The 12129-nt window shown below is 38.9% G+C and overlaps 1 protein-coding gene across 1 annotated transcript in view; it reads left to right on the top strand.

Annotated features, from left to right (window-relative positions):
* The window catches only part of FRMPD2 (FERM and PDZ domain containing 2), a 50976-nt gene that overhangs the window by 29905 nt on the left and 8942 nt on the right, over positions 1-12129 (top strand). Inside the window, exons 22-30 of the mRNA XM_030488093.1 lie at positions 263-498; positions 1070-1174; positions 2524-2617; positions 3116-3201; positions 3401-3548; positions 4508-4722; positions 6010-6108; positions 7288-7652; positions 11215-11509. Coding sequence (XP_030343953.1) covers positions 263-498; positions 1070-1174; positions 2524-2617; positions 3116-3201; positions 3401-3548; positions 4508-4722; positions 6010-6108; positions 7288-7652; positions 11215-11509 — 1643 coding nt within the window. The remainder of the gene's footprint in view (positions 1-262; positions 499-1069; positions 1175-2523; positions 2618-3115; positions 3202-3400; positions 3549-4507; positions 4723-6009; positions 6109-7287; positions 7653-11214; positions 11510-12129) is intronic.

Raw genomic sequence — 12129 nt, 5'->3', positions numbered from 1 at the left:
TTGGCATTTATTTCTCTCATAGAGAAACAGTCCTCTGCAATGATAAAGCAAACACATTTCTCCACATTTATAATAGCAGTGCTCCATTTTACAATGACTGACTCATTTTATAGATCTGATTTCACAACCAGCTGGTGTAGGAAGTTACTTTGCCCTCCTGTGCTGAGGTATAATAATATTTGTCTTCAAGTTTACTTACTTATTGAGAAGTTTACTTTACTTAAAGCATTCAGCAATGCTTTATTTTTCTATGGCTTTACAGACATATGTGAAGAAGGACTAAATGAAGAAAAGAATCTATCAAGAGGAAACAGCACTAGTGGATCTGAGATCTCTTGTGCAGACAACAGGAGAAAAAAGATTCAGGATTGTCATACAGCTCTCCCCAAAGAACAGGACATAAATGTAGATGAACTTGAGAAGGCCCTTTCCTGGAGTTTAGTACCAAATTTGGGCCCTAGGATTCCAGTTCCTTCAGCTGATAGCCTGGATGTGGAGGTAACCAAGATTTTGATGCAGCTCAGTAATATTACACCCAGTATGTGTCTTAACAACACGCCAGCTATATTAAGAATAGAAAGTAACCAAGAAATTTAAAAAAATTAGTAAAGGAGAAAGAAAACCTCAGAAGATGTTGCCTGCTAAATTACATTGCAAATGTCAAAATGATAGACATGTCTAGAATATGTGAAAAAAAAAAAAGGGAAAACTGTTCCGAAAAATGTTATTAAAAATTCTCCTCCCTTTTCCAGTGGGGGTACAAAATTTTGGTTGTTTCCTTGCAATCTCTTAAGTTTTCAACCTGAGAGAGAACAGCAACATTTTGTGTCTAATTTCCTACTATTAGACAATGTCCCTATTACTCAGCATATGCACATTTAGATTATATTTTGAGTAACATTAGTGTAAGCTTAAAATAGTGCCAGGGATATATATGTTACTGCTCCAGGCTTACAGTGACAGCAAGATCAAACCCTCCTGGAAACTCTCTCTCTCCTTTTCGTTCTTCCTTTCCCTCCCTGTTTATTGAGATGCTGTACTCTCATTACTGTTTATATTTTTGAGACAGGAAGCTGATTCTTCGCACTTACCATCTCCCTCTGAGACTAACTCAAAGGAAATCTATACTGTGGAGCTCGTTAAAGAAGATGGAACTTTTGGAATCAGTGTGACTGCAAGTGTTACTGTTAATCTTTCAGTGTGTCTGTCAAACTGTTAACGACCAAGAAACACATAGGGAAGTGTATTTATGTGGAACAGAGATAGGAGATAGGCTGATGACAAAAGATGTTCTCATGGCACGTTTCAAACCTAAGTGTCCAGTTGACTGACTGAGAAAGCAGAGCACGTGCTCTGCTCATTCCCCAGTTGTTGCCCGCAGAAGCTGTGAAAGTGTGCCTGCCTAAAGCACATGGCAGCACAAGCCCTTTTCAACCTTACTCAATCTGAGAACAAGAGCTACCACCGAATGTTGAGGTTGGTCAGCAAGGGATATTGCCAGGGCTTCTAGAAAATGCAGCAATTCAAGAATTCTCCAAGTCATGACTGGTTTTGCTGCTCCCCTAGAGCTCCTGGAACTCAAAGGCCGTGTCTGTACAAGCGGGTTGTACAGGACCATGGCATGGGATCAAGCAGTGGCCCGCAAGCACTGTTTAATTGTTGACAGCCCTCAATAGGGCTTTGGCCTGTGCCTCAACAAGTAGAATAACAGAAGCCATCCCATGCTGAAAGTTTAGCTTATGGACTCAAGATATGCCATGCTTCTTACTCTGGAGGCCAGACAAAGGGCCATAGCTAATTTTATTTCCTAACATAAGGAAATACAGTTGACTGTATATTTAGAGGACCAGAGAAGGCAGCAGTGAAAACTATCTGCCACATTTGAATAATAATTCTTTGTCCTGGCTATTGAAGTTGAGTTTACCCCTCCAGGCTGAGAAGTCTATACAGTCTGTGTTGAAATGGAGTGGGAAGCAACAGCCATTTCATTGCCTGCAGAAGAAATTGAGGGCTGTTTTTTCATCTAAATTTGGCCAGGGCATGCAGATGGGCAGAACATGATTCTTGGATTATTCTGGAATTCCTCTGAGCTGTAGGCTCTCCAGTGGCTGCACAAGTTTAGGTCCATGCTTTATGTATTGTCTGAAATGTTAATAATAGCTGAATGGATATTGCATAGTGTGGAATCTGGGTTAGTGACTGACTGAAAGATGCAACACATTCTTTATGTCAGCACAGGGAAAAATTTAAGAACATTTAGTAAATGTTTTTATATAGCCAAGTGAAAATGCAAATAAAATAAAACAAATACAAAATAAGAAACAAAATTACTGAGAAAATAAAACAAAATTACTGCCTAGGGAAGTATATTACAACTAGATGGGACTTTGGAGTAACATCCTCTTTCCCTTTTTTCCTATATTTATATAAAATGTAATTCCTGAAGTAGTTGCTTTCAATGCATGTGTAAATTCTTTGATTTTAGCATGTAAAGACTCTAATCTGTGGGCATATATTTTGCAGGGTGGAATTAACACTAGCGTGCGTCACGGTGGGATATATGTGAAGTCAATTATTCCCATGGGACCAGCTGATAAGGACGGACAAATAAAGATAGGTAACACGTCTGTCAAGAAAACTCTGGACTGCAGAAGTCAGTGAGGAATGTTTACCATAGGGACAATGAAATCCATTTGGGATTGGAGGTCATACTACTGTGAAACGTAATATGTAGTCCATCATTCATCAGCCAGTCACTGTACTACCTATAGATATCCCATGGAAAAACCAGGAGCCTCATACCAACATTGTACAGTTACTCTATGTAGCTGCACATCAGGCTAGTGACTTTGACATCTACTTTCAGAAGCTGCTATGATAACCAGATACTATCACTGCATTTTACTTACAGAATACCCTGGTATGTTTTAAGTGCTAGGTATAGAATGCTGTACAACAAGCAATATTGCTTTCATACAAAGTAACATAATTTGACACATGTAAGCATGAAGATCTATTGCATTGTGGGTAGCCTCAAGGGTTACACCCACTGAACTTGAACATCAAAGCAACTTGAACCCTTTTTTGTTTGCTTCTTTGTTTTCTTTTGCCTCAGGTGATCGTCTACTGGAAGTGGATGGCATCAGCCTCTGTGGCATCACCCACAAACAGGCTGTGGAACACCTGAAGAAGTCTGGGCAGGTTTGTACAACAGCAGAGCTCAATAAGATACCCAGTAGACTAAACTGCACTTTGTAGAAGCACAGTAGCAAAGCTGGACCAAAAGAAACTTCCCCCTCCTCCCCCCCCATCCAACTCTATTCTAAATACAAAAGTAAAAACAAAAGATTTAGGGCTCACTGTATACTGTGTAACTGGAACCTCTTCATTATTATTTTAGATTGCCAAGCTGGTTCTAGAAAGGGGAAACTACCAATCGGCAGAGCCATGCCTGACTGCTAATGACAGAAAGGAGGACCAATATGCAGTTGTTTCTGTAGCAACATCCTTCACAGATGGTACCAAGGACTACTGCTTTTTGACAGATGGTGAGTGGTAAAAAAAAAGATCTCAGGGTGACTTCTTACAGTGTGCAAGAAAGGAATGAATGAAAATAATTCTAGGAAATTTCTGTGGGTTGGAAGGAAAACTGCATACTGAATAAAAATGTAATGTGCAATATTAATGGCATTATCAAAAATCAATTCCAAACAAAATATTTCTGATGTACTTAGAGTTACAGTTGCTAGATATAGCTGAATTATCCTAGGCATAAATACTGTACTCTCATGAGCTGGGGCTGGCAGGGGACATCCCTGTCTGTACTCTATAGCACTCTCGGGTAGGAAGCAGTTGTGTTTATGTTGCCAGGCTGATACCCAAAGAGAGGACCACCAGCACAACTGCTGATGCTATGTCAGTGATGAAGCCAGGGTGAACAGCTGCCCCAGGGCCAGGACTGGAGACCGCCATCACTTCATTTCTTAAAAGCAGAAGATTCAGAGATCACTCTCACTGAATTTAGCCAGCAAACAAATGGGCAGAATGGGGTTCAGCTGCAAGTATTGTATTTGGGAAAACTCTGGTCTCTTGTTCTTGTCTGGAAAGAGCAGTAGATCTTATTCTAGGTTATGCTAGTTAGTGCAGGACCCAAACTAACATCAGGTAGCAACAGAACAGTAAGATAAACCCAACACTTACAGAAGAATGTCAGAAAATAGCATTTGAACCTTTCTGTTGGCACAAAAGGCTTCTTTATGAGCTTGTACCAGACGGCATAAAGTCTGTGAAGACACGGTGAAATAGAATACAGTTCTCCCCATTTTACCTGTGCGATTTCAAGGGCTCACATAAGTTAAAGGAACACCAAACCCTTCTTTTGCCATTAGTACCAGTACTTCTGCAGGACACAAGAAAAAGGACTGCTGAGGGTATAATTTACATCAGCTCCTTAGGGGGGCCCATATGCCACAGCTCCCACTCTTTTTCTAATCCCTGCTTTGAACAGATAATATATTTGAAGTCAAATTGACAAAGAATTCAGGAGGCCTCGGCTTTAGTGTTCTGCAAATGGAAGGAGATGGTTGTGAACACCTCGGAGGATCTATCATCAGGATCAAAAGACTGTTTCCAGGGCAGCCAGCTGAAGAGAATGGTGAAATAGAAGTCGGAGACATCATTTTAGCTGTGAATGGGAAACCTATTCAAGGACTCTTGTATCAGGTACCAGGCGGTACTATCGCTGGGACTCCAGATGGGTAACATGTTAATAAGGACAACGGCGTGAAACTGCATTTGAACTTAACTGTTACCAGAGGGAGTCAGAATTTGCATATAATTAATCTGATTTCTATGTAGGATTCTTCTCTAGAATTCTCAAGGAGAATTTCCTTCCTAACAGAATTCTTACAGAACATTTCTTTGCTATTTAGTTTATAACTTTCTACTGTTGATGCACAAAGTCTATTGTCAGATGCATGCCAGTTGTTAATTAGTTGGAATTTTTGTTGCTGTTCTGCATAGCTGGAACATTTTTACCCTGTGGTCATTTGTGCTTTGAAATGCCGTGCCCCAGATTGAAATCTCTACCAGGTGGGCTAAATCCAGTTCAACTTTCTTACCTAGAATAAGAAATTCTTTCTATGAAGAAATTAAATGGTAAGAAAGGACTACATGTGGATTTATTTTTTTCATTGTAAACTGTTTGCCTTATGAAAAATGCCCCTTTTGTATGTGAATATTCATATACCAATAGATAAGGTTGGTAACAAACAGAAATGATGAAATCATGCAATTTTGAATGGCAGGTCATTTGTATCATTAAATAGCCAGGGCAAAAGACAAGGTGCTGTAAGTCCCAGACATCTGGAGGGCTGCTGTAATTGTACTTCATTTTTTATTGGGGTTTATTTCTGAACCGGAGTCTGCCCTTTTCCAGCACTGTCTTGCTTTCTGACATACAGCCTTTTTACTCAGTTTGTGCAGAAGGACAGACAGGGTGTTTTTGCCCACAGCATTATTCCCTCCCCCCCGTCCCCCCGATTAAGTATTTCATCTCGCACTTTAGCTGAAAGCTGAATGCAACTGAATAGATATTATGTCAAGGAGGGGCTTTGAGAAAGTCTCCCTTTGATTATGTCAGTATGGCTGTCTGTGGAGCTATGCTGATACAACTCATGGAAGATGAGTCACTGCCACATGCAATTTGAATGAATTTGCCTGAAAATCCTGTTTTCTTCAAGAAAAGAATTTAAACCTATGTATTTATTGGTGGAACAAAAGTATGTAAATAGAACTGACTTGACTTTAGATACACACTCACATAAAAACTATGGTCCACTTATATGACAATCATACAGTGGTGAATTTTGTCCCCCAGACACAACTGAGAGACACAAATACTAGGAATTTGGCATTCACTATAAAAATTGCCTCCATCCCAGTTGGTAAATTGACATGTACTATAGACTGTGTTCCATAAGAAAGATAATATTCCTTCTTCCTGCCTAGGATGTCCTGCATGTGTTGAGAGGAGCTCCTGCAGAAGTTGTTCTACTACTTTGCAGACCACCAAAAGGTGTTCTTCCAGAAATAGAGCAGAGTGCCATGGTAAGGCAAAGCTTTTATCAGTAAACTTGTTTCTGTAAACCTGGAAAAACAACACCTTTTCTATCCAATTTTGAATAAGGCAACCTTCCATTTTCCCCAAGGCCCTTCATTCCATTTCTTTCCCTTCCCAGCTTCAACTCAACCTCTAAAGTTCAACTGTTTCTTCCTTAGTAACCAAAATAATAGAAATTTGACAGATGTGAAATATGTCTATCCCAGTCCAACAACTTTTTAATTGCAGTACTGTCACTGGAGTGAAACAGCACATACCCCAGCAGATATTCTAGTGATGCTTCTAAAAATGCTCTACTAGATCCTCAGCCAAAACCTGCAATATTCTCAACTGCAGCTATTACAACTTGTGGGCTTGAGGTAGCTATATTACTCCCAAAAGTAAGAGGAAACTAAAGAACTTTTCCCATCCAGGCTACTTCTTAGTAAACTTAAATATATAATGGTTTCAACTGGTTATTCAGCTTCTTATTGATAGTTAGCAGAATCTGCAGGAGGCGGAGAGGAAAGGGGAGAAAAAAAACAAACATTAGAGACTGCAGAAACTAAACCAGTGCCATTAGCTGTGCTACCATTATTATTCCTTCTTCTTCAATACAACTCATGAACACATACACAAGTATTCTTATAAGGAACATGCATTTGTATTACTCTAGCAGAATGGCCCACTCATGGCTCCTGTCCCACCAGGATTTATAAGAGCTGTTCATAGGCAGACAGAAATTATTGCCAGGACCATCTCCAGATAACAAACTGGCTCCTGTTGCTCTCCTGCTATGTGCTCTTGACTGTTTTCTATGGTCAGTCACACAGGAGTCAAATCTGGAAGCTACTTCTACACAATGAAGAGAATATAGACACAAAGCTGAGACATGATATGAAAAAAAATAAAAAGGGGTCACCCCTAGCAAAAAAAATTATTGGGGAAAGTGAACTTGTGTAGTAGTATTCTGGCAGGAACTCCTGAAGAATGTGGAAGAAAACCATAAAGACATAACATTTATTTAGTAAGAGAACCTCGCCTCTTATTTTTATCCCTCCCTTCCATCTACCATTTGATAATTTCACATTCAGATGCTTATTGATGTTGCCTCTTCAAGTTATTTTGTTCTTGAAGAAGACGGGAGATAAAATGTAGTTACACTAACTTTTCTGTAATTTTGATAGACTCCAGCACCATCTCCAGTTAAGGAGTTTGTGGCAGAAATGCAAGGCAGTACAGAGTTAGGAAACAGTATGGATCAGTCTACCAGTGATGGAGGTAGCACCTCTCCAGACCTCGAAGACTGCCTGGATTCTCCAGTGGCAGCAGATTTCAGTGAGACTCCTGAGGAGGACAGCTCAACTTATGAAGAGCAGGAATCTGAACTTCAAGAGAAGCCCATACAGAAGCTTATGACTTCCAGGGAACATTTCTATAAGCATCTTTGGAAGTTTCATCAAGAAGCTGCCGGTTCTGAAGTCTTCCACTCCCTGGAGGAAGAAATGAAGGAGAACTGCTACTCACCATGTGAATTTGGATGGGCCAAAAGGTAGGGAATGCTGAAATCTGCTCTGCAGCCTTTCCTTTGGCTCTTTGAATTTTGCAAGTGAATTGATTAGATTGAAGTACAGGACTATTTGCTTGTAATCACTGCTGATTACTGAATATTTTGCTTTACCATCTTATTCTGATTATCCTAATCTGCTGTCTCTATTTACTCTCACCTATAAGATTTTTGTGTAAGTCTGCATTGCAAGATGGTTGAATGAATAAACTGTAATAATTTATGCTCAGCTGAAGCTGGCTGCAGTTTGAAATCAGTGGAAAAACTCTTGTTGGCTTAAGTAGGAACCAAAGGCTTTCTCATTTATATATGATCTTTTAATTTCATTTTTCTTACAGATGACTTATAGAGGCACCAAAAATTTCTTTCTTATTGTATGATCTTTTAATTTGAAAATTTTTCAGAGAAAATAAAACAGACTTGGAAGACAAACTACTTTCAGGTCCTTGAAAGCCAGTAGAACAGTAGACGCTCTGAACCAGAGGAGTTTTACAATAACATATGGTGCAAATGGACTCAGCCTCCTTTAACACCCTTTTGGATATCCCAGACACTGGCACACAGAACATGATCCATTCCAATTTAATCATCTTTCCTAGTGCAAAGAATATAAATTATCAGAACAGAAATGATTGGTGGAAAGACAAGTTAAAGGTCTTCTAGAAGCCTTTAACGTCCAGCTTTGGTAATTTTATTTAGAAACTAATTTCTATTTTTCCACCCAGTCACTTGAAATCTTTTTGTTACTCTTGACATTCGTCAAGCACAGAACCACACAGTCAGAGATTCCAGTCTCAGGAGTCACATCCCGAGCTGACTGCAAGTCAAATTGGGCCATAATGGAAATTCATGCTTTTAGCTCCTCTCTTTTGAGAGAATCTTCACTCACAATTATGAGTGAAACTCCTGCTTACATATATGCTTCCGTACTGCTGAGAGTAAAACCAACAGAAATATGTCTGTAGCAAACATTTTTGCCAAGAGATACAATTTCAACAAAACTAAGTTTACTGTGGGAAAATATCAATTCCAAGAAAAAATTTGGATTCTTCCCAAAAAGGAAGTTCTGAAATACAGCTTTTTAAAATTTGTTTGGTGCATTCTCAGTATCATTTAATTTCAGCTTTTGCATTTTCAAAAGGCAGCCAGACAAGTTTAAGATGGCATGCATTTTAAGGAATATTTTAAATATAATCTGAGTTTAAATTTTCCTTCCAGCTAGAAACATACAAAAAAACCTCAGAAAGAAATAGGCATTAATGAAGGAATGCCTTTTGATTAATGAAATTTCTTTCCTTCAGATTTCTCAAAACTGTTCATGCAAATGTAGAAATCTGATTTTAGAAGTTCCCTGGCTCAGGGTGTCACATGGAAAATTCCTTTTATTCTTTTTTTTTATCACCACCACTAAGAAACTTCAAAAAAGCTGCTTTGAAAAACCTTAGCCTGTAGTTTTCCCCTGAGAAGTCCAGGTGTAGGGTCACAAGTCTCCAAAAGAAAGTCAAAAGCAGTGAGGCTCATGTATCGGCCTGCATGACCAAGATTCATGTTATTTCCCATGGTGATGTGGAGATCAGCTCAAAGTTGTGCTATGATTAAGCCAGTGCTGGCTCATTGCCTTGAGCTCCTGTAGCTCTGCCAAGCACCTCCATACGCTCTGAAGGTCAGTCAGCATTCCACTAGCACGTGACAACTTCTATGACACACACATTGACCAATGTCCATTGAACTTATTCTTTTCTTTCCTGTCTCCGAAAGAAAGGAGCAGAGTACATTTGCTGTTACGCTTACATAGTTCTTTCAATTATCTCAGTCTTCCACAGTACTGTAAGTACCTGTTGTCCAGCTATTACAGCACAAACTGTCAGCTTCATTCTCAGCTTTGCTGTGCTACTCGAGATGGCCAACTTCTGTCATTTCCTCCCTGCACAGATATAAGCTAAAAGACTAGATTGATTGCGTCACTGAGGGCACACAGCATGAGCCTACAAATTTTTCTTATTTTCATCAGTATTTCAAAATACTATTGAGGGCTACTAGCTATATCCAACTAAAATCCTGTTTTGCTATTGTACTTTGTATTTTCCTTCTGATGATAAACAACTTTTGAAAGAAGAGCTTAACACTGAGGATCTTCTGTGATCTCATATGAGACAAGCAATATGTATTCGTTTTAGTTATCTATGTTTGCTTTGGAGATGGTAGACACAGTTCAGTTCTATGAGAGTGAAAGTTCCTAGGTGACATGTACAAAATGACATGGCACTTTTGCTATGTGAAGCATTAATAAAAGTTGTGCCATTTTAAGTGTTTTTAAGATGAATGAGGTTTAACAATATTTCAATAAAGACTGATATGAAGAAAATACATACTTAAAATATGTTTCAAGCATTTCTATTGGCTTTAATGTTAAATTTAATGGGAGACAATGCTATAGTAATGAACTCTATTAAAGTTCATTAATGATAACAGCCAAAACAATATTAAACACAACACATACAATTATAGTTTGGGCTTGAACATCAAAAGTGCTGAACACTGTCTCCAGTATAGTGGAAGAAAATCAATAATAATTTTAATTCAAGTAATTGAAAAATCCATTGGTTTCTGTAGGACATCTCTTATGCTTCAAGGCAAGCATAAGAATAAAAGCAAGCTTACAAACAGAAGTCAGGACTTGTATTTTTTTTATGGAGAGACAGGAATCATATTTCATGTTTCTGGTCTGTACTCGAGTTACCAAGGAAAGACCTGTACAAGCCAGGAATGTGGCTGGCATTCCTCTTTCAACAAAAATACAAAATATAAAAATTGTAGTAGTATTGTCATGCACATACCACTTACCAGATAAGTTAATTAAGTTGTTTATGGCAGTGGTCTAGGAATTGTCTGATTATTCTTTTCAAGAAACAACCAAAGTACTAATTAATGCCTTAAAAAAAACTGCAAGATTTTGCAAAGACTCTTTTCAAATTCTGAAAGCTTTTTAATCTTTTAATTTGCTTTGCAAAATGTTATACAATCATAGAATCATAGAATAGTTAGGGTTGGAAAGGACCTTAAGATCATCTAGTTCCAACCCCCCTGCCATGGGCAGGGACACATCACCCTAGACCATGTTACCCAAGGCTCTGTCCAACCTGGCGTTGAACATTGCCAGGGATGGAGCATTTACCACTTCTTTGGGCAACCTGTTCCGGTGTCTCAGCACCCTCACAGTAAGGAACTTCTTCCTTATATCTAACCTGAACTTCCTCTGTTTAAGTGTAAAGCCATTAACCCTTGTCTTATTGCTACAGCCCTTGATGAAGAGTCCCTCTCCAGCATCCTTGTAGCCCCCTTCAGATACTGGAAGGCTGCTATGAGGTCACCACTATTGATTACTTACTTATTTTTATAGTAACACTGGAGAACCCAGACAGCAATTTAATACCATAACTAGTATTTCAGTTAAAATAAGGTCATGTGTAAGTAGCAGACTTTTCAGTGGCCATCTAATAAAGCATATGGAGGAAAATCCCAGCACTACAATCTTTTTATTTTCCAGCCACATATTTAATAAGAGTGATGATGACCTACCGAACACAAAATGTATGCCTGAAACTCTCTCTCTAACCCCTATTGATGAAGAGTATCTCACTATCAGCTCAACAACTGTGACCTCACTTTCACGAGGAGGAAGCACTGAGACACTCTCCACAACTATGGTGACCCCACAACCACGTGTCTATGGTCCCTTATCATCATCCCTGCCAGCTAGAGAGACACATGAGAGTGACAATGATTGGGAAGACTTGGAGGAATTAGACGAAGAGAAGGAAAAAAAGGAAGCTTGTACTAAGGTATGTGATAGGCACCGAACCATTAACAGGTAGAATTCATGGGAAAAGAAACATCTTTAAGAATGCAACATTCTTAAACATTAATTTCAACTCATTATCTATGCTATTTCTGCATGGTTTTTTTTACTTTCCTGAATGTCCACAATCTTCAAGTAAAGCAGACCTTCTCCAACACCCAGCTCTCCAGAACTCTTTACCATTTGCCTTAAAGACCATGTCCTTGCTCTCGCCATCTTACTATTTCTGCAACATTCAAGAATTCTGCAGTATTATTCCCAGTTTACAAAGGCCTAACAGTCTTCTAGTAGCCACTAAAATTAATTGGAGTCAGCTACTTGGGTTTTTTTAATGTCATGTTTTAAATCCATGTGAAAAATCACTTTGTTTCAGTGATACTACTGTAATGTCCTGATAAGAAAGCGTGTTCCTTCTGCTAATTACTATTCAAAATCTAAGGCTCAGTCTTGCCAAATGCTGAACATCTTGCATTCTTGCTGACACTAATTGAGCTCTGAATTCCTACTAATTTGACAAAATTTATCTCCAGCCGTTTCCTTCCGTGTGACAGCAACAGCAATATTAATAACAATAATAATCTCTGCCCCCTAGCAGTCTAACGC

The sequence above is a fragment of the Strigops habroptila genome, chromosome 5 (genome assembly GCF_004027225.2).
Source record: "Strigops habroptila isolate Jane chromosome 5, bStrHab1.2.pri, whole genome shotgun sequence".
In the NCBI taxonomy this organism is placed as follows: domain Eukaryota; kingdom Metazoa; phylum Chordata; class Aves; order Psittaciformes; family Psittacidae; genus Strigops; species Strigops habroptila.
The sequence above is the reverse complement of the archived record's forward strand: the minus strand, read 5'-3'. Positions and strand labels throughout refer to the sequence as shown.